Consider the following 24062-nt stretch of genomic DNA (forward strand, 5'->3'; position numbering starts at 1 on the left):
ATTTTTGACAGAACTTACCAGCAAAGCATAGTGTGCTTCTGCTTTTATGCTGTCATGTACTGATATGATGTGAACTTGCTGCTTTGAATAAGAACTTCAAGTGAAGGGGAGCGCCACTGATTTTATATGTCATGGTCTCACCACGTTTCGGGAAGCGCACTCGCGCACGTCTGTAAGACTAAAGGGCTCTCCAGTCCTGACTTAGGACAGCTGAGTGTCAACTAACTAAGTCTAGCAAAGTGTGTGTCATGTGTCATTGACTCAAGCCAAAGTGTATATTCTATATTTATTGCACTTTGAGAAAGTACTGCTTTTGTACGCTTACCACTTAACCTTGACAGTTTCCTTTGGAGTCCAATAATTAGCTCTTTGGTGCTACTCGGCTTGGTGGAGCTTGAACCTCAAGGGACAGAAATGGTCTGTGCTCTGATACTTTTTAAGGAAACATTTGCTCCCACTCTCATCATTTTGGAATCTAATATCATTTTTGTTATTTGAAGCTCATTGTGCTGTGCTGCAATTGCATATTTGGCATGGAGTGCATCCTCGCACATTTGCGATTCAGCAATCATCCTAACATCAGTAATCATTTCTAAAAACATGATTATGGATTGGGTGGGGGGGGGGGGGGGGTCCTATCCTATCCTATCCTATCCTATCCTATCATATCCAATCCAGTTCATCCTCACTAGGGTTGTGGGGTATGCTGAAGCCTCTAAACTACCTCTCAATTTTTCACCGATTATTGCAAATGTTGAGCTGAAAGCAATTATTTTAAGCCTATTGTGCTTCAAACAAATCCATTCAAAGAAATTATACCGCAGCGGTTGTACCATTTATGCACAATATTATACTCTGTATTAATTATAAATTGTGTGTGCCAATGACCGTTTGACCTATTCCCCCACCAGCTAGTAGGCTGGTTGGATATCATCAGAATGTTGAGGTGATTACATTTTGGGATTACTTGCTAGGAAATTGACAGAATGACGAATGAAGGACTCATTCTTTGCATTTTTTTTAATTACGCAGCTCCTTTCAGCTGCTTCGCCAGGGCGGGGCTGGGCTCCTCGCAGGCCGTCAGAGAAGAGACGGCGACTCAGACAAGCGGCTGAAGTGACAGAATTTGCTTGAGTTGACAATAATTTGATGTTCTGCAATCTTTGTGGCTAAAAATGCACCCAGGCAATTTATCAAGCCTCAGGTTTAACAAGTGTAAATGTGTGAAGGCGAATGGCCTCAGGACTTTTGAGTAACACTCTTTGTGTCGAGATCAAGGCTAAAGGTGTAAGTATAGCTATTGGCTGTCTAAGCTAGCACGTGAGGAGAGGGACAACATATAAAAGAATGTTATGTCGTAGAAAATATGAGTACATTACAATATACTGGCATATATATTTATATTTTTTCATGTATTGTCTCACCACACCTCTATTCAGTACTGTATGTAGAGTATACTGTGTCTGTCAAATAGCATTTTTCCAATACTGAATTTTGTAAGGGAATCAAGAATGAATGTTTGTGGGAAATTCCAATGTATGACGGCATTAAACAGTGGGCAGGTTGTGGTCAACTCCATTTATTCAGGTCTGATTCTTGTATGAGGACTGTGTGTGTGTGTGTTGGGTGGCTACAGGTTTGTCTATATGTGTCTGTGATTGGCTGGCGACCAGTCCAGGGTATACTCCGCCTCTCGCCCAAAGACAGCTGGGATAGGCTCCAGCACCCCCACGGCCCTCGTGAGGCTAAGTGGTAGAAAATGAATGAATGAATGAACATATAACATATAACCGGCACTCCATTACATGTTGTGTATTTATCAGTGGAGCATAACAGCTTGACATTCAGGACCATGGACAGCCACAGTAGCTGCTGCCTCTTTCATGAAAACTGCTACTTAAAGCATTATGTCACAATTTGACTGTGAAATAACAGCTTCAGAATCATGCTGGGAGTCCCCTGGCTTGCAATAAGTAGAAAAGGTGCTTGTCATTGCCACTGCAAGCCCAGTTCATCTCCTTAAGTGGTCTGTAATACTGGTGCAAACCAGAGTGGACGCCTCGTCCAGTTTTGTTGTTGCTAGTTCAAGCATCTGTGCCAATGTTATTGTTCAGAGTTGTGTGTGGTCAATGTGTTTGTGTGCATGTCTTGCCAGAAATGTGCCACTTTTTCCCAGTCTCTGACACTTGGTTATGTAGGTGGTGGTATTTTGGTAGCATCTTGTGGGAAAATCCATATGCAGATTGTTTTGCAGGGGATAATATCTGCTCATGCTAAAACCCCACCCACACAGTCAATCCCAGCTGTGCTCCTCCATGCACACACTGACACATAACCATGACGGAGAAAAATACAACACCCACTCATGCACACTCACACATGCATAAGCACGTGAGAATGCGCTGGTGAATTAACTATTGGAGTCTACTTTGGTGGAATGGTTGGCAGATACGTGTGCCCGACTGGCTCCATGGTCACTGAATGCATTTTCTTCTCTAATTTAAGAATGTATGTGTATTGTGTATAGGCTACACATAATAGACCCAAATGTGTCCCACGGTCTCAAGTGTTGCCAGCTCATGTATTCCGAATGGCTGACTCTGGCTGGCCTCTATTACCTTTCCGACACACTCTTTTTCACACACACCAACATAGCCTCACAATGTGTGCGCCCCTCAAATAATAAATCAAACACAGCACACACACATGGGTGGTCCAAGGGTTATGTACCAGTTCCATTCCTAGACATGAATCAGTCGATTTTTGGTGTAAGCTGGATTTTTTTTTTTACCAACATTAATAAATATAAGGATTATAGGTAAGTAATAAAAAATATAGAATCTTATATATCTGTGATTGTGTTGCACACTACAACGAGCGTTGCAAACATATTGGGAGGAGGAAGCCTCAGTAATGAGACCACTACGCTGCTTAGTTATCGCTGGCCATTTCAAAGAAGCGGTTCCTTTCACATGTTCAAAGATGTCCTTCTTGATAGTTGCTGCATCCAAGCAGCTTGGACCGGGCAGGCAGCCAGTGTTGCTGTCTTATGATGTCGAATTTCACTTTCACTTCGTTGTACGCCATGCCACCAGAGGAGTTTGCCTCAATGTCCAAAAGTAATGAGATTAAAGTTAGTTAACTAAAAAGAGCTAAACTATGTATTACCATGTTAATGTAATTAGTTCTCTATTTCTAGTATTGAGAATTTATGTCAGTGCACGAATAACCACAAAATGCCAAAACTCACAGCTTTTCTATGATTTCTGTGTATTGTCATGGCTATTTCTTTCCCTCCATCTTTCTTCCAGATTCTTAGGATCGTGTTGCTCTCGGAAAAGTAGTCAATGATCACACAATCAAAAAAGTTTTCAAAATGCATTAAAAAAACAAAAAAAAATTCACTTTTATGTGCAATCACACGCGACAAAATGAGTTAATATGAGCTAGCTAACAATGGAAGTCATGGGAATTACTTATTTTGATGCTACAGCCCTCTAAAAAATAAAACACTTACATAACGGATTTGTATATTAACCAAGCTACAGTGATATTATTATTATTATAGCAGCTAACACGGAAAACAATTTTTATCTTGCGGACTAACATGATGCCTCGCTAATCCCTCGCCTTCCGTGACGGAAGAGTGGATACCTAGCTCTCAATTTTGCTACAAAGACTCAACAAGATGCTCGTTTGCGTCATCATTTCTGGAACAAACAGGCATCCCAATGAGAGCAGACATCATAAGTCTTGCTGTCAGAACTAGCGTGTGTATCAATAAATGCCTCATAAAAATACGCCAAGATACTGCAATCCCAGCAGGTTCTCAGTAGTTTTCCACCAGTTAAATGTATGTGTTACGCAACTCTGATTGTGCTATGTGAGAAATGTCCCGAAACTCCTTCTGAAAAGTCAGAAATACACTGAAATTATTCCGAGCTATTAGACTGAAAAAATAGACATTAATGCTTGATTTCATGTAGTTGTTGAATAAAGCATTTTTTAAATCGAAACCACTCTTAGCAGAACATTCGCTGTGCTGAAGCTGAAGTCATGTCTCTTTTTTTGGAAATCTGGAATGCTGTCTCCGAAGGTTTGGTTTAGTGAAGTGGACTCCTATTTTTTTTCCCAAAATAACAGAATCTGCTGGAAAAGGAAGAATGGATGAGACACCGACTGACACGCATGAGCACACAGCGTACAATCATTGGACAAAGACTGAACACAGACACATCTCAACAGAGTAATCACAAAGAAGGGGCATAGCTGGACATTACACAAGGGTAAATGCACACCTGACACAGAAGGTGCGGGTGGTGCTTCTCAGACAATGTTGCATAATGGAATAAGCATAACGGCTGACAGGAATCAATTTTCAAGACAAAAATAATGAAGTCACTGACTAGCTCAGGTAACACCATTTTATTTGGGGGAGCTAAATCAGGGGTCTTCAGCTATGAGAAAACTCTAAATGAGTTTACTGACCCATTGGAAATCGTAACAGGTCATTACTCATGACATGTAGCACTATGACTCACGGTGTCATCTTAGAAAGAACGCTAAAATCATCACACACCAACTTAACACTCGAGAGGTATGAAATATATATCACAAATATACATATATATATATATATATATCATGTAGTCTACCACAAGCAATGCATGATGGGAAGCCGTTAAAATAGTGTTATACTGAGGAATGACCTGGGATTTCCAATTGGTTGACAAGCGTGTTGTAAGTTCCTTTATAGCACGTGATTGGCTCCTGCCTTTTCTTCACTGACTGGCAAGCCGCATAGCATTTAAACGATTAGTAATAAAGTTGAGGAGGTGTCACAAGATTAGAATATAGCCATAAATTAGCTGCAGCTTAAGAAAAAAGTAGCAGCTCATACGCTGGAAATTAGTCATTTGTTTCAAAAGGTCAGATGAAAAGCAAACTGCTCAAACGGCAGTGATCCTAAAATATAAACAAAATACAGTAGTTTATCTGATAATCAAATCTAAATTCTGTGTTATGGTCTGCGTAAACAAGCATCGCATTTTGAGGGGGCAGCAGTGTTCATTGAATGACTGCTATTAAACAGTGTTTGTTTAGAGCTATGCTAAATCTCCCCTGACGTGATTCCTATTGCTAAAGCTATAAATGCAGACAATTAAGCATGTGGTCTTAAATTTCTACCACCGTCTCAAACAAATGAAGTCTTTAAATCATCCGTTGTCCCGTAACTGCGTACTTTTTTCATCTGCATGGCACATTCATATGTAGTTAAAAATTGTATTTTCTTCTTATTTGTATACTGTTGGTAAAATACCAATAAAACCAATAAAAATACCAATGCATTACCTTTTAAATATTACCAATATTTTATGCTTATATTGCACAAATTTTCGAACAGCCTAATTCTGTTTTTCCAAGCTAAAGTGCGGATGTCATTCACTCCTCATCAATCAAATACATCATTCAGTCTGTCAGGGCATCGGGGTGTCTCCGTAGGGATTAAAATCCATAAATTACATTTAAAAATTCTTGGAAATGGTTATCTTGCTTTGTGTTGGCGTCATCCTGAAACCATGATCCAAAAGGCTGACATTTGGTGATTCATCAATCATCAGACATTTGTAAAGAATACAGACAGCTACTTTGCATTGTGTCTCTTGTGGCTGTGGCCGGTAAATAAAACAGAGGAAGACAATAAGGATGCGAAGCTGATGAGGTATTCGTGGGCGTGTGGCAGGTCCAGAGGCCTTATCTCTTCAGGACAGTAGCATTTTATTTCAAGGCCTCACAGCGAGTGCTTGAGGCCGGCACTTTAGCAAAGAACATCTATCTTAGCCCGAGATGAAAAGGAAAGTATAAGTCACGGGAACATGCAAGTGAGGGGGAAAGAAATAAAATATGGAAGGGAATGACTGTAAAAGGGAAAATAAGAGCTTTATGGAAAAGCCAGCATCATGTGACCATCTACAGCGGGTCCTTGGATTCCAAACAAGTCAAAAGTTATGCTTAAATAAACTCGTAGGTCATACTAAGTCATACTAAGTCATACTGCACACAGACCACATGAACGCATGCTTTGTATGATGTTCATTTTCCCTTCCATGGCAATAGCTTTCCTTTTCCTTGGTAAACTGCAGCTGTGGAAACAGAATGAAGTCAAAAAAGCAAGTTTTGTGCTTACATGCCAAAATTAAAATTGAATTTGTTTATAGGAGTTCGTAACCACAAAACGTTGACCAGGCTGACCAAGTCTCTAACATTCCACATTTCCCCTCCACCGCCTCGTCTTCTTTTTCGTTTAATGCCAACACTCTGCACTTTTGATGAATGTTTTACTTTACACTGACAAATAAGTGATTTTTTTTTCTTAACCAAGTTCCATGGCCAGCATGTACAGTATGTGACTGTAAAATCCATTTGTTTTGTATTCTTTCTTTCCTCAGTGGATGGGTGTATCGACTGGTCAGTGGATCTTAAGGAGTACCATGTTCTGGCTGGTGAGCCAGCAAGAGTGAAATGTGCCTTGTTCTACAGCTACATCCGCACCAACTACACAATGGCCACCAACGCCAAACTGCGTCTCATCTGGTACAAGAACAAAGGAGATGCTGAGGTGAAGTTGCTTTTTTTATTTTTACTTTTTCTAAAGGTAAAGTGACGTTGCAGGCATTGTAGAAATGGAGTTCCGGTATTGGCAAACATAATGAACCTACACAAATGGCCCCATTCATCTCTGAGAGTAATGTGTGTCTATGTACAGTATCTACAGTACAGTGTGTATCCCTTACGCTGTTATATTACCAATAAACATTGGAAATGCCAGGGTTTTAATGATATATATATATATATTTTTTTTTTTCAATAAACATATTTTATTTAACATTCATTCATTTTCTACCGCTTTTTCCTCACGAGGGTCGCGGGGGTGCTGGAGCCTATCCCAGCTGTCTTCGGGCGAGAGGCGGGGTACACCCTGGACTGGTGGCCAGCCAATCACAGGGCACATATAGACAAACAACCATTCACACTCACATTCATATGGACAATTTGGAGTCACCAATTAACCTAGTGGGAGGAAACCGGAGTACCCGGAGAAAACCCACGCATGCACGGGGAGAACATGCAAACTCCACACAGAGATGGCCGAGGGGGGAATTGAACTCGGGTCTCCTAGCTGTGAGGTCTGCGCGCTAACCACTAGACCACCGTAGGTCAGTAATAATTTATACTCTCACCAAAAAATCAATGCGTTTGTTTGAGTATTCCTAGTTGACCCACCTCACCGGTGCGTCAAATCAAGATGCTGATTAGACAGTATGATAATTGCACAACTGTGGCTTAGGTTGGCCACAATAGTGAGCCACTCCAAAATGTGCAGGTCAACTGTATTACAGGAGCCACACCTGTGATAATACAGCTACAATTTACAGCATACGTGTACCACTATTGGAAAGTACTCCATTTTTAGAAGTATTTAAGAAAATCTGATTCATGACACTCGTCTGCATTTACTCTTCACCCTCCAGGAGCCTATCATCTTCTCAGGCCACAGGCTGAGTAAAGAAGATGACTCGATCTGGTTCCGGTCTGCAGAAATGGAAGATAACGGTTTCTACACCTGTGTACTACGGTAAGATGTTTGGTCCTGCAGACAGTTGCTGTGTTATTGTATCAAACATCACATTCACACGGTAAACAAGGCTTTGCTGAGATCACATTTCTACCCGGTTGGTCTCAGCCATACATTACAGCAGGGGTGGGCAAACTACGGCCCCGGGGGCCACATGCGGTCCACCAAGCGTTTGAATCCGGCCCGCCAGTTGCTTTCTAAGTATTTTCTAACTGTTTCTAAGTAGTCTCTTAGCTGTGAGGTCTGCACGCTAACCACTCGACCGCCGTGCAGCCTAGTATCACACTTTTACAGATAAAATTAGACACATAATTCAAGGAAAATGCTAAGCATAAAATAGTGTTTGGTAAATGTATGTTCTGGTTTCCCAGACAATTTTGTTAACTCAATGCGACCCACGAGTCAAAATATTTGCCCACTCCTGCATTACAGCCTTGTAATGTCTACATTCCTTCAAAATGTCTCGAGGTCCAACCTTTTGTGCGATGGTTAACATCCTCCTCTGCCTTTTGGGTGCTGAAGGTTCCGTCAACACTGTGGGTTTTGTCAGGGAGAAACTTGCAAACATACAAAGACTGCAAGCTAGCAAGCCGGCCTTGACAGGTGTGAATTGGAGTGTCTGTGGTGGCCAGTTGATTGGCTCATCTGCAACCCTAATGAGGACATTTTTTAATAGAATATGACTAATGTCACTAATATATAATAATGTCTTTAGGCAAATAACACTAAAGGGACCCTTTTACTTCATTCACACTATGAGCTTCAGGTGCACTGGAATAAAGTAGCGTTCCTTTGCATTGCACCCAAAATCGCCACCCTCTCCTCTGTTTGATCTTGTTTAGTTTCCTCCTCTGCACAACCGACTCGGCTTCTCCCTACTCCCCCTTTTTTTCTCCACAGCTAATCTGCTTTGCCTCCATCTCTCCATCTTCTGCACATCGAGCTCCCTTTTCATCCAGTGCCTCCTGGTCCATCTTCCTCCCAGTATATCTGTGGTTGCATCTTTACGCCTGAACCCACTTCTTTTTTACACCATCATCATACCCCCCCAACTCCCTCCAGTGCTCTCCACCCACCTCCTATTCCTGCCAGAGCCTGACACCTATCCTCCTTAATAAGCTCCCTCTCTGTCTGTGCTCCCCCTCTCTCAGCATGACAACCTAATTAGGGCTTGGTGTCTGTCATTGTCACTTCCTCCTGCAACACGCACACACACACACACACACGCACACACACACACGCACACACATGCAAAACAACCTCATCAGGTTCATACATTATGAGAAGACGTACTTCTACTACGTATACCCGATTCATTGCTAATATGCACTTCAATCAAGTAATTACCTGATTTCCCCTTGTTTCTTATGTATGTAAAGCACACCATGTTGCCCACAGCTTCCCTTGAAAGTAACATTTACAGGCCCAATCAAGATATGAGAATGCGGGCTTGATTCATCTCAGTTTCTCATTTAAATTAAAATGTTATTTCTTGTCTTTAACTCTGCCTATCAGAACTCTCTGTGGTGAGAGTGCGTTTCCTTTTTTAGTTGTAACTGGCGAGCTTTATTTTATCTTTACACACACTTAGAGTATCACCAAACTGCTTTACTTGTATGAGGCAAACGAAGAACCATTACATTTAGGTGGGAATGCTTAGAAATATAAAAGATCCAGCAGATTGTGACAAAGTGGGAAATGTCTGTTCAGTCACTTTGCAAAGTTGCATCGCAGTAGGACTAGGGTAACTCGGGTTGAGTATAATCGATATATTATCAGATGCCGCTGCCAAAGTGGTACTTTTCAAATGCCACTGGTGGTTAAACGATGCCCAAACCGGTACTTCAAAAATTAAAAACCTGAAAAGTGCATGCATTCCGCTTTTTAAATGGGACCTATGATGCTTTTTCCAAATTTCTGACCTATAATGTTGTTAGAATGTTGTATTATCGTGTTAAACGATGCCAAAGATTTAGATAATGAGGTTTGAGGCATCTGGAAGTGCGCCCTGAATGAACGCTCAGTTTCAAAGACAGCCCATTTTGGAAATCCAAGGAAATACAGCTGGAATAGGTGCAGATTCTGGAAGATCTACAAAGCTTTCTGTGCGGGGTATCGCGTGTATTGAAGACTATAAGCGACAGCCGCCTCTGAGTTGAGATGACAGCAGTGCTGCAGACAAAAAGTACTAGAAAACAAGGTTGTGGGAGATGTAAGCTGCTGCAAAAAAAGGTTGATACGAGACAGGAGCTCAGTAGACGCAAACAGAGCAGTTTTGAGAAATTGCCATTTCCTAACGACGAGCTGGGTTGAACGCTTTGAACAGCAGTTGTTTCATTAAGGCGCATCTTGTTAGAATGGGTTCAACTGTTGGAGCGCCGGGCGGACATTTGAACTGTTTCTATATTGCTCATGGAATAAGTCTGGACTGACACGAGGCTAATTGTACCATGCAGGGGCCCACTTCACGCATAAAGTCCAGGACGCTTGGGTAGTGTGAGTGCACTGATCCGCATCCAGGCGTGGCACGCTTCCTCCTCCTCTGGAAGGGATTGGAAGGGGTAGTCGAGGCCGTGGCACGATTCCATGCCCACACTTATCCAAGTCGTGGAATGACTGTAATGCGATGCTATTGATGACAACCAACACTAATTCATAATAGAAACAAAACAGCAAGAGTCAGTTACTGGATCCGATTCCCCGGCTCAGGGCTGATGACATTTTTGGGGGGTTTTACCAATGAACTTTTTTTGTTCCATAACCCCCAGGACCTTTTATTGCGTCCAACCTCATCAGCAATGGTGCACAGCAAAAGGCTTTACTCAACAATCAGACCGCGTTCAAAAAGTAGAAAAGTACATATCCAGGTACAGAATATCCCACAGCCATATTGCTTATTATATTGGAGATGTGTAGTGTACAAGTGTACGATGTCGGCATATTGTGTCTGTTTCAGCATTTAGCTTTTGTCAATGAATTGAAATGATTTAAATCTGATTTATGTTAGCCATCTGTTTCCTGAGGACGTGTGCTCCTCTGCAGCCTTCTTCTAGCTCCGCTACTCCCCAGTGGTCTTTCTAGTAAGCTGAACCACCTGTCTCCCTTTACAGGGTGGATACACATCTACGGACGATCCAACAAAACAAACTCACACATCGTGGTCACGGGGGTGTTTAGTGATGCCAGATGAATGTTTAACCTTTCTCTTTATCAGAGTTTCATGCATAAAGCCAGCGAGCGGGAGCAGGCGTACACAATGGCAGTAGGAGAGAAGGAGAGAGTGGTCATTTGAAGTGTCTTTGGCAGTCCTCTATGGCTTGGCAGCCATTGAGTCGGAACCACTCTCATGCCAGTTTGGACCGTGTGCCAGTTCATGCCAGCTTGAAAGCTCGAGCTGAGCCTTTCAGAAAAGAAAAGAAAAGAAAAAAAGGTTTAATTGCTTTGAAGTTCCGTGTTTTTTAAGGTGTTCTGCAATGTGATATGACTTGGTGGTGCAGTGGAGGGTTAGAAGACAAAGAAACGTGTAGAGATGAAAAGCACCTGCAAGGAAGTCAAATGTTGGGGGATCAGAGTTTATGAAACTTTTTGGGATCATGGGCCTGTCTGTGTGACAGGTCTGGATTCTTGTTTAGGTTTTTCTATTGGTGGATATTCCACACACACTCACACACCATGACACACGAGAAGATGGCCAGGAAGATGGATGCAGACTTTCATTCAATGGAGGACACGTTTGTCAGCTGTATTTGGATTTAGTATTTTGCAGACTTCCCTATCTGGGCAGCCTTCACGCAGAGCGATGACGCCATACTTTTTTTTTTGTGTTGAATGCATTCTTTTGCCTTTTTGTTGCGGGTTCCTCGTTCCCTGCTCTTATTCTCCTGCTCAGGCGCATTCCCACCTCCCACGGTGAGTTTTATGTTAGCCCAAGCTGCGCTCTATGTAGCAGTTTTGTGTCGCTCCGTGTGAGCCATCTTTTGTTAAATACAATAGTTGATTCTAAGACTTTACTTACCTCGTTATTGATGAAGTGCGAATTTAGTTATTTGTGTGTTATGAATGACTGTTTAACTTAATGTTACCGCAAACCCGTGACTGAGGCCGAATGTCTGTGGTCAACAAACCTGGAGCGCTTTGGTTATTTTCTGTCACTTTTTCCGTGACCAATATTATAAGGCTGAAATTATACCCTGACTGGCTATATCTGTGCAAATATTAAAGCTCTATGACTGAAATGAGTCTCTGAGTCGCCGCAAGAAAATTGGATGTGCTGCATGCCAATTCTCTGTCCCAACTTTCAAAGCCTTGCTTTCCACCTCATTACATGAAGGACATGACACTTACAGCACTGCCAGTGATTGTTGGCCTTGGCTGTAAGTCATGAGGCGCAATATCAGGTGATATGGATATTATCCATATAAATACTATTGCATTGCTTTTTTCCCCTTGCGCAGTTGACCATTTTGTCCTACTTTACCAGACGTCCTCTTGACTCATTTGGAGTAGTCATTTACAGTCCTGAACAAGCCTAATTAAATATATTGGCCAAATGTGAAGGACAGACTTTTTAATCAATCCAATAAACCGAAAAAAAAATAATCTATTGAAATGTAAATTGAATAGAATTGATTTTGGACCTCATCATCAAATTTGCATAATTTGCCAGTGGTTGTGTGTGAAAAAGTACAACCAAACTTTTTGGTTTGCATCCAAGCTATGTAGTAAGTGTGTGTTGATTTGAAAGATAATGTACACACCATTGTACATGTAATAACTCTAAACCCGACAGTGATAAGTGAATGTCTGTGAAGTAGGATTCTGTTTGTAAAAATTAATATTTTCATATGAAATAACACCCAATACAGTATACATCATAATAATAAACAACACATAACATAATATAAACTCACAACAATGTGAAACCCTGAAATTGGAAGACCAGAGTGGCGAGGGATTACTAAAAGTAAATGTATGGGATTTTATCTTATCCGGTCCAGCTTCCCAATGTTGCTTCAATGAGTTTGTCACAGGTTGACTTTATATTTTTATGACCATCATAAACCATCGGTTCATTAGTCCGCTACAATCAGGGTAGGATCACCTCAGTAACAGCCAATTTAAAAAAAGACTGCATGGAAACATGATTTACAAAAGCACTTCTAGTGTTGCTATGCTCTTGTTGATCTGCTTACGTCAACATTTAAGGAGGGCTTTGTTAGGTAGAGGACGATCACTGACGCATATAATGAAATGTTGCATTTTTAAACGCCATTCATAGCAACAAGTGCAATACAGCTTGTGTGCTTGTTTGTGTGGACGCCTCCGCATGCGCAGGTGTCCACGTTCCCCCTTGCTTGCCTGTTAGTTAGATTGATAGTCAAATTAATCTGCAGCTCCATCCAGGTATAAACATGCTGCCTGCTGGCCAGGATACATCCCCCTCTATTAGCACCATAACTCAAAGCACCCTGCAGCAGGCTGGCCTGATCAGCCGAGGGTAATTGCAAGGAGGGTGTACTTGATTTATTGACAAGGAGGATATGGCGGATTACATGATGATTTGGAGATTAATTAGTTTTGCATTTTAGGTAATTGGCATTTTTAGATAGCTTTACACGCGCACACACACACAGCAGCCAGCTTAGGAAGGTTTGTCAGGGCGGTTTAAAGGACGACTGGCAAGTGTATAAATAAATGCTGAGACAGAAACTTGACCAGGAAATATTCTGCCTTCTGAGGTTGTTCCACATCTCTTAATATGAACATTGTTGACTCAATTGCTCCATTCGCAAATAGGCGTTCAAAATCCACTGGTGAGCCGTGGCTTAATGACGCTACTCGTGCAATCAGGCGTGACTGTCGGCGTGCAGACAGAAAGTGGGGAAAAAGAACTTCATGTTTCCCTGGAGAGTTTGAGAGGCTCCCTGTCTAATTATCAAAAAGTCGTTAGGGTGGCAAAAACGCCATATATGTCGAACCTGGTGTCTAATAAGAGGCGTAGACCTCAGGTCCTCAGCTTCAGGACCCACACACACACACACACACACATATATATAATTTTTAAATATATAGTTTATATATTTTTTATATAACTCTGTGCTCAGCTGTGTCATGTGAATTTGACATTGTACCACTATCTGAATTTTTACCCGTCACTTATTCCTCAACCATGTGACCATGACCTAAAATATAAACAATGCAATTAAAACAGAGCTAAGACTTTAGCTTTAAGTGCTTCATATTTCCACGTGTTTTTATTGACATACATAAACCAATACCATCAAAGCATCATGATGTACATACAGTACATGCAATAGTGGCCTGCTTGAGTCATGTTCCACCATAAAATTTAGCGAGGATATAATTTACGTCGATTTCAGATTTTGTCACACATACGAACAAGGGATGATAATTTAAGACTGATCCATTTACAAGACGACAGAAGACTAAATGAGAATACTCCAAACGATGTATGAAGTTTATTTTTGTGTGTCGTTGTATGGCCTGTTACTTTTCAATGTCTGTGTCCAATTCAATGAAATTAGCTGGAGTGTATTTCACAAGTTGTCGATAAAAATAAAGGCTGACAATAATAATAGATAATAGTGTGTGTGAAAACGAGACCGAGAGAGTTGGGGGGGGGGGGGGCATGCTGGTAAAGGTAAGTGAATCACTGGAGGGGAAAACAACATGCTGCAGGATCGAGGCAGCACGGTGAAGAGGAGAGAAACTAAAAGGCTTTTTATTCCCTTATTTTAATACTCGGTGGTCTTGTTTAGGTCACCGACTGCAGAAATCCCTGCATGAGTGTGTGAAGTGGGAATGACAGAGAGATCAATGAGTGCTTTTGTGTCTGGAGGTGAACTTGGAACAACACACGCATATACATAAAAAACATATAGTCACCTTGACAGATTTTGAAGTCTCCAGCCTGAAAATGTGTTGCATCATACACACAAAAGCTGTATTTGCACCATTTTGTTGACATGTTCGCCACGGGGTGTATTGTTGCTCGACCAGGTAGATTCCAGGTGTTGGCTGGGGTTGCTTACCACTTGGGATTAGAGCGCTCTACTGTTTGTGACATAATCCATGAGAGGCTGCCATTTTGGTGTTTTTTTTTTTATTAGTTTTGCCAAAAAGCGGAAAAATCCAACTAGAAAGCAGAACTTACACAGGTTTCATATAACCAAGTTATTTCAACTTCTTTCTTGGGTTTTTCTACATTCATTCATTCATTCATTTTCTACCGCTTTTCCTCACGAGGGTCGCGGGTGCTGGAGCCTATTCGCCTGTTCGTTTGAGCTTATTTGCAGTTTGTGACAGCGATTTGTAATTTTACATCCTACAAAACTACAAAAAATATTTAAAAAATATAATAAATGTATTCTATAGTTGGCCAAGTGTCCTGGTTGGTAAGTACAGTCGCCCTACATTTGGGTTCTCACAAGAATTTATTAGAAAATTGTGCACCCCAATGCATATATAATGGAAATGCTACATTGTTGTCGTCGTACAGTGGAAACTTGGCTAGCCTTATTAATCTGTTCCAGACAGACAATAATAATGACAATTAAATGACAATTATTATTAATAATTAATAATAATAATAATAATTAATGATTATTTTGTCCAAATTTTCTACATTTGTGATCTTCTCTAGGAACTCAACATACTGCATGAAGGTCTCCATGTCCATGACTGTAGAGGAGAGCGACGAGGGGAAGTGCTTCAGCAGCAACATCCGCTATCTGGAGAAAGCAGAGATTACCCACAGCAAAATGATCACATGTCGTGATATCGACGACTATTTGGCTCCATATAAACAACCTCTGATGACCTGGTACAAGGTATGTCACATGCGGCAATAAAAATAAGCCTTACCCGATCATCAATATCATTTGTTAGCCTCTTGATCAGTATGATGTGTGTCCTGCTGTCAGGAATGTGAACGAGTGGAATGGAGAAGCTCTATCATAGTCAACAATACGCATATCTGGATCCCTGAAGTGGAGGAGGAGGACGGAGGAAATTACACCTGTGAATTACAGTATGGATCCAGACTGGTACGGAGGACCACACAACTCAAAGTCACAGGTAGGAGACGATGTGGTCTTGGGTGGATGAATGGATGAATGAAAGGTAGAGCGGGGGTCCCCATCCCCCGGGCCATGGGGGACCTCAAAATGTATTGTAAAACTGATGATGCCCTAAAGAATACTGTCACTGTTACAACATTTTGCGTATTCATGGAGTAGTGGATGACAATTAAGAGATTAATACCAACCTCCACTTGTACCTAGTCTTCATTGTAATGCTAATGGTTTTATTTCATTTCAACATGCATCACATTACAATTGAGTGCATCCCATAATCAGTTCCCAGTTCCACATGTCCAAAAGGAGTAGGAAGAAGCAAAGCTTATTAAATCCTACCCCTCCATCTGGTACTTTTAAATCAGTAACTGTCACATTTGTTCACTTCCTGCTTTCCTAATATAGTTTAAGTTTGTTTGTTTTTTTTATCACGTACAAAGTATTGTTGTCAAAGTGGAACATCCACTGAGGTGAGTGATCGGCCTCAACAGTACTTTTGTAGACCCCATTTTGTGGACTTAGAGCACCCGAATCTTTTTTTTGTGTGTGTGAGGAATACAAAACTCCCATACTTGGATTCCTGGCACGATTTGTGTACTTACCCGGTGCCTTTCCTCCCATTCCCAGTTAAAACGTACATTGTTTCAAGCTTCATTGGCTTTTGACTTAAGTCTGAGTTGGCAGTAACATCTGACTTCCATCTGCAGTTTTGCATAGTTTAAGTGTGTCTGGGCAGGGCAAGGATTGCAGTGCTGCGATTGAGTGCACACGTCTGGTTACGTTGTGTTGTTTTGTCGTGTGCATTCTGAATGCATTGTCTTTCAGCAGTTGCGGTACGCTGTGTTATATTCTGGAGTGCACACGTGAACTTGCTTAAATCCTGCCTTGTGTTGCTGTTTTGTTAAGGAGCATTAGCTTGGTCTTCTCACAACTGATTGAGAAATACATTGGTTTTACCAAAATGCATGGTGACATATTTGTTACACAACTCATTAGCTACCAAAGATATATTTCTTTCAACGCAGCCACTCGCTCCCGAAAACGTATTTATCCGTCTTTTACTTCATTGCAAAGAAGTGATGATGCAACTCCGCAATAGAAGAGAGCATGTTTGGTGCAGTTTTAAGCCACAGGGTGGCAGAAGTGTATTTTATAAGAGCTTTACTGAGCTCTACTGAGCTCTCCTGCTGTTTACCAAAAAATGGAAAAAGGTATAGTTTTTTTTGTGATGAAAGATGAGTGTAATTTTTCTATTGCAATAAACCAGGTATTCTGTGTGCCTTGAAAAATCAGTCAACATCATCAAAAGCAGCCAGTACCAAGAAGATAATAAATGGCTGGGATTAATGAGTTCATTCATTTATTATTTTATCACCATATCTCTACATGTGGTTATATTGATGAGTTTATTCATTTATTATTTTATCACCATATCTCTACATGTGGTTATATTGGACACAAACCAGACCCCACATGGTCAGGCTTAAAGTCGCAAGTTGGGGTAAATACACCAGTGGTCTAAGAACTAGGACAGGAGGGAACCATGGGAGGTCAAAAGAGGGAAAAAAAACAGGATCACCTTCATGTTTCTATAAACGATATCCATTATATCCATTATATCCATTATATAAATATAACATCATATCTTTCACCACACAGCAATACAATGAAATACCAATAACAGCTTGTGTAAAGCAGGAAATGACAAAAGACAAAGTTTGTTGCTAACAAAAAAAATGTGTACATCCCCCACCTCGGCCATTCATCATAGTAACTGCATCACTGACACACGGGAGCCTAAGGCCAAAGATGTAAAACTGCAATACTGCAATCAAGGAGAGCCGCTCACTGAATGAAGCTTGTCAGTCAACTTAATGGATCTTCTGGTGCTTAATGTTACGATGGACGATGCAGTTAATGTTCATCTTCGGTCCACATGCCTTTTAAATCTCCATTGATGGTCCTTTCTACTTTTATGTAAATACTACGGATGAACAAGTATCTGTATCTGTTCACCCAGTATCCATACTCAGAGTGGGTGGGGTCTAATTCTGTACATTATTTTAAGTATGAAATTGACATTGATTGATGAGAAGTTGATATAATTGTTTATTATTCATGTGTATGCGTGAGAAGTTGGTGAGTCATGGTAAATAATATGTCAGTCTCAACAGTATTTCTTCAAAACCACCGTGTTCAGTACTACAAGAGTACAGTACGACATTGCTCAATTCAAAATTATAGCTTAATGTATCTTGGGTGTGTGTGTGTGTGTCGGCGTGCATGTGTTTCCAGCACTGGCACATCATCACACATCATTTCATGTCTTCATCTACAGCAACATTCATTCAATCTGACATTGTGATGCTTATAATTTCATCTTGGCCTTCGCCAACGATGTATGTTGGACGAATCAGCTTCTAAGACAACTGCCAATGTGTACAGCACCCAAAGTATGCATTTTCATCCCTGATACTTTAGTCGAGTGCACAGATTTTGAAAAGCGTTTTTAATCACGGGGCTTTCAACATTAAATGGAGAATGAAGAAAAGGCGCAGGCAGTTGCTGCTGCTCAGCCGTTGGCTATGATGTTGATTGTCGTTACAGCTCAAAGGCTGTTCTGGAAATAAATCCAAAGTTGTTCAACGTGTTCAGTTTGTCTCAGCCGTGATTTGCTTCATCCGAAGCATTCACTTGCAGCTTTTAATTACTGGTGCGCCGAAAGGAAGTGGGCTAATCTCTTATGTTTACAATGACGTTTCCTGTTGATTCCCCAAGAATATGTTTGACTCTGGAAATTAGAATATACGGGCGATGGCTGGGTTGACTGTCTTAGACTGCTGTGTTTATGTAGTTGGAAACAGGATTTGTTTATAACTGTGTGATGGAGACCTTAGCAAGGTGTACACTTGATCATGTGATTTGCATTCACAGTCAATGGTATTGGGCCTGTTTTTAAAGATGGAATTCTGCTTGACTTACACTCAAGATCATGGTGTTCCTCTCCAGCCCTGCAGATGCATCTCCATCGTCTGGATTTGGTGGCTCACTATTCCATTTAGCGCCAATGAAAATGGGCTGTAACAGTGAAAAGTGAAAATATGTTGTATCCATACAACAAACACTCAAAATGTTTTTTTTTTTCATGAAGAGTCAAGATTTCTCACTTTATTCAGCAGTCCTTGAACACACCATCGTAGAGTCAGATGCAAAAGTGAAACTTATCGAGGCTATAGCACCGGGGACTTCAGAAGATGCTTTGTCCTTCTCTTCCAACCCACGATGCCCACGTCAGTTAACATCGCTCTAATGATTATGACAATGATTTATGATCCCAGAGGTCACATTTCATACATCATAGGTCAATATTTCTTAGATCGTGGGTCATGTGACTGAAATCAAAGGGCTGTAAGTCATAGACGGACACCTGGAAATCACAAGTGATCTTGAGGTCAAAAGTATTTCATAGGTCATATTAAAAAATATATATAATAAAAAATATTTCATAGGTCATATTTATTAATTCATAAATCACAACCCCACGAGTTGAGTTATGACTTATGAAAAATGTTATTACTTATGGCCTATAATGTATGGGTCGTGACCTTTTACCTTTGGGTCATAAATCAGTGGTAATAACTAAAATCGTGTCACTATTCTCTCTCCTGTCTTTTAGTTTTCTTATTCTTCTCTCACACGCCGACTCTTGACACTCTGACAATTGGACCCGGTTGTAATGAGCGTTAATGTGTATGTGTGTTTGACCTCGTTAGACACTCACCTCCTAATTCATTGGGAAATTGTCTCCGTTTTCCAGAGACGGACGAGCTTGAATGAGCTTAATACTCGATTGCTTTTTCTTGCTGTCTTCTCTGACAACACACACAAGGAGAGGACAAGAGACACACACGAATATTCTGTTGTTGTTAGGCGTGTTTGTGAGGTTTATTTAAAAGTAAACGGCTCCAGGCTTATTCGCATCAGCATTTTAAAGATGCATGAAGCCCCCTTTTAATATTCGGCGTCAGGGTTTGCATCAAACTCCATGCTTCTTCAGTTTAGGGCCAAGCTGTATTTTTTTTCCATGTTATTTTTCTGTGATGACACATTATTTGAATAGTGTCTGAATACATATTTTCCGTCATAATGAATAACCTTCATTGTATAACAGTTTTTGTAATTGTTGCCTAAATAAAAATACATTTTTCATGGTAAATTGCACATGTTAAGTTAAAAAAAAGGATATTGGAAAGAAAAATATGACTCAACCTAAAACAGAGGGGCTGCATGGTGGTCAGTGGTCGAGTGGTTAGCACACATGCCTCACAGCTAGGAGACCCGAGTTCAATTCCACCCTCTGTGTGGAGTTTGCATGTTCTCCCCGTGCATGCGTGGGTTTTCTCCGGGTACCCCGGTTTCCTCCCACATTCCAAAAACATGCTAGGTTAATTGGCCACTCCAAATTGTCCATAGGTATGAATGTGAGTGTGAATGGTTGTTTGTCAGCTGGAATAGGCTCCAGCACCTTCGTGAGGATAAGCGGTAGAAAATGAATGAATGAACCTACAACAGCTAAATAATACACTACACTAATCGCTTGTCACTTTGTACTTTCAATTTCACATCTTCACCCTATTCTCCTTAAAAAGCTGTGTATCCATGTGGTTGAGAGACCAAAGCACATGGAAAAATATGTGTTTTAAAATATCCATATTTGTGCGGACAAGGCCTTGGTTGTCGCTCCGGAGTACAAGTAGCAGGACCAGCCAAACCATGGAAAAAAGTACCACCTATAGTCTGAAAAATACAGTACTTGTTTTACTGTAATCAATGCCGTGTGAATATTGAGTTGAGGTGAATCGACTTCTTTTATGTTTTTGGTTTTCACAGATTTAAACATGATTGAACATAATTCAGCCACTGGTCTGGAAAACAGGAGTCAAGGGACTGATTATGTATAGACGTATACACACACGTCCACGAGATTTATTTATACATCGATGTTGAAGACACAAACATGTTTTTTTTTTTTCCACCTTCTTAACACGCAAACACACATGCACACACACACATCTCACAGAGGTCTGGTTAATTGCATTAGGCACCCTTCAAATGCAGACCCTTCTGTCTCTCACACATCGATACCTCTGCAAGGAAGCAAAGCAAAGAACCACAACAAAAAGTGAAGCACAACATGTTTTTGGGGAATAAGCGTGAAACAATTATGCAAATGGTTCAAGTAAGGTTTGTTACACAAGACTAAATAACAAATGTTGTTGACCCCAGGTGAACTTCGACAAACTTTGTGTGGACATTCCATTGCCTGTTTGCTTCCTTTAGAAAAAAACATCATGCATAGAATTAATTTAACAAACTCCAACCATCCCTTCATCTTTCAATTTTTTCCACTTATCTGGGTCGGCAGTCTCCGTAAGGAAACCCAGACTCCCAGTTCCTCAGCCACCTTTTCCAGTTCTATCAGGGGGACGCCGAGGTGTTCCCAGAGACAACATTCATCCACGATCTTTCAGTCACTACCCAAAACTTATGACCATAAGTGAGAGCTTTGCCTTCTGAATTGGCTCTCACTTCAATAAATGAACCCCAATGGTTCATTTATCATTGGTTCAACAGAACCTAACGTCACTTGCTTCAATACGGGCTAAGAATGGAATGCAAGTCATGCAACTTTGTTTGGAATGTTTGTAGTTTCTCAAACTCTGCTTCCAACTTGCCTTTTTTGACGATGTAAAATGGGACTGAAGTTGACTTATCATGTAAGGATGCAGCCGTGTTGTTGCCGTTTGCGTCAGGCCTGTCAGAACATGATCCGACAGAAAAAGACTCTACATAAAAAGAAGAGATAAACAACAAACATCAGAGAGCATACATAGTAAATTGTCTGTGTAGGCACTGATGTTTGAAGGAAACGTTAAAAATGTATATTTTCTCCAATCACCACCACGACACTGTGCCATTGAAGTAGAAAGGCGATACCAACCGAAGGTATGTCGAATCAAGTGAGCAGCTGCTGCTAATGTCGATATCGGTGTCATAAATGAAGTGCTGGACAATATCAGTGTATTGGATATCAGTATATTTTGCCAACTGATATTACAAATTCCATCACAAACAGACAACACCCAGTAAATGTCGGATAGTTTGGGAAAAATACAAATAAAATCATTCAAAATGCAATTGGAGTGTGATCCAATGGCAGATTACTATCACTGTCCTTCTCCATTGAAAAACCTCCCCCAAGCTATGTGGCTTCTCAACACAACAGAGGGGGAGCGATATAAACGCCACTTATTATGTAATTATGTAATATCGCAGTAGAAATTTGGAGTGTTCCGTATTTCCCTTCTATTTTTTATCTCTCCTGTCTTGGCTTGGTTGTTTAATTTTGAAGTGAGTACGTTTATTATGACATGTTTGCAGGCCTGCTGGAAATGTTTCTCTTGAAGATCAATAAAGTGTGTATCTGATTACCCTTACACTGAGTGAAAAGTAAAGACGTCGGTGAGAGTGGGGGTGGGGGGGCTTGAAATAGAGAGGAGAGGAGGAGATGAAATGTGACATAGGTCATTAAGCTGGACTTAATGAAGCCTGTTTGCCTTGATAACCACCCATTTCATTAACTGCTCCTTCGCAACGCTCACCACTGCAACATGCTACTAAGGAGTGAGACATTAGGTTAGATGAGTATGGGAATAATGAGCCGTCAATTAATTGTAGACAATTACAAGTACCCCTTACTGCCTTCATCTTGTCGCCCCCCTCCCTCTCTGGCATCCTTTTGACTTGGCCTTGTAATCTGACTACATGAAGCATAAAGTTAACTTAGACTTCATTGTGTGGGAACAACCTGTAACCTCATTCATTTATGGGAATATGTGATTCATCAAACAATGTTTATGACACATTAACTTTTCAGCAGACAATATTATAGAAGCGAGTACGATAAATTGTCTTGGTTCCACATTGTAGTTTAATAAGAAAAACAAGCTGTGAAAACAAGTCGTATTTATTGGGGAAACACTAATAAAGACTGAGCATGAAGCTTGAAGCATAGTGCTGCATATTGGGAATTTAACTGCATCTTTTTGATTGGGACTGATGTGGCAGTTTATTATACAGTACATTTGCAAAGGGGTCGGGCAGCATACAAAGTGCATGAAGGTCTGTAGATGTCTGGCCAAGAGGCCTTCTCAGGAAGCAATCCTTATCCTCCATTGCGTGCAAATGTATTACATCATCAAAGAAACAAATCACTTCTAGGTGCCAGTAATGAGATGATGGGCTCTAATTTTGTGGCACAGTGCAAGGTGGCGGAACGTGGCGCACCCCACGCAGTGGTAATTTGATCCAGCGCACCGCTGCGCTGAGATGGGCGTGGCGGCGCACCAAGAGAGGTGTCCACATTTTCAGCATATGCCATCAAAGGTTATGCTATTTGGTGATGACACAGCATGAATGCAAGTGGATCACAAACACGATGCCTGGATTAGCCTGCTGCTGTGTTTAATGTGACTGTCAGGAAGAGAGGTGGTTTCTGATGTGCAGTCCAGTGGGCCCTGTGCATTTAAAGACAATGAGAAGCGCCCGTTTGCTTGGTTAAGATTACACTCAGCTGTGTTCAACTCTCTCTCTCGCTCTTTCTCTGTCAACTACACACACACACACACACACACACACACACACGTGTGCATGTATGTGCGTGTGTAGTTGTTGTTGCTCTCTCAGCTGCTCTCATCCACATGTTGTTTTCCATGTTGTGTCAGACACTGAGGATGAGGAATTCTGACACCTTTTCAATAAAGTGCCAGTTTGATCCACATTTGTCCACACTACAGTGAGCAAGACAACAAACCCAGCAAAGCCAGAAGGAGCAAATACTGAAATATGTACTCGGTATGTGATATAGGTCAATGTCTATCAATGTACATGACTGTACCACAACTCAAGTCTTTATCTTTTTACCCGGTAGATGATGACTTCAACAAGCACAATGCTTTCCATGATGAAACGCTGAATAAATAATGATAATATGACTAATTAATCTGAGCCTGAATAAATTATCCCAAAGGACAGTCTTGGTAAAAATATGACATAGAACACATTTAGAAATTTGCCATTTCCCTGCCATATAGCAGGAGTCAAAACTCCATCAGTAAATAAGTCTTGAACTTTAGACCCTTCACAGACTGTGATACTAATTAGTCTCCATCAGTCCAAAGGTTTTTAGCAGTTATAGCTCACATTTAACTGATTGTTAACCGTGACCCGACTGCAGACAGTTTCAATCTGTTTTGGGGTGACATTCTCTG

General features: G+C 40.9%; 1 protein-coding gene across 6 annotated transcripts in view; it reads left to right on the top strand.

Annotated features, from left to right (window-relative positions):
- Positions 1–24062, top strand: part of il1rapl2 (interleukin 1 receptor accessory protein-like 2) — a 205845-nt gene that overhangs the window by 136942 nt on the left and 44841 nt on the right. For 4 of the 6 annotated variants that reach the window (XR_009120848.2, XM_058062860.2, XM_058062857.2 and 1 more), the window contains 4 exons: positions 6450–6619; positions 7533–7636; positions 15300–15486; positions 15580–15733. Coding sequence is in view for 5 of the 6 variants with exons in the window: in XM_058062860.2 (XP_057918843.2) it covers positions 6450–6619; positions 7533–7636; positions 15300–15486; positions 15580–15733 (615 nt within the window). In the remaining variant the exon portion in view is untranslated. The remainder of the gene's footprint in view (positions 1–6449; positions 6620–7532; positions 7637–15299; positions 15487–15579; positions 15734–24062) is intronic. The other 2 variants (XM_058062863.2, XM_058062859.2) reach the window with 1 other exon arrangement.

Source organism: Doryrhamphus excisus, linkage group LG22 (genome assembly GCF_037039965.1).
Source record: "Doryrhamphus excisus strain RoL-2023G ecotype Guam linkage group LG22, RoL_Dexc_Guam_v1.1, whole genome shotgun sequence".
In the NCBI taxonomy this organism is placed as follows: domain Eukaryota; kingdom Metazoa; phylum Chordata; class Actinopteri; order Syngnathiformes; family Syngnathidae; genus Doryrhamphus; species Doryrhamphus excisus.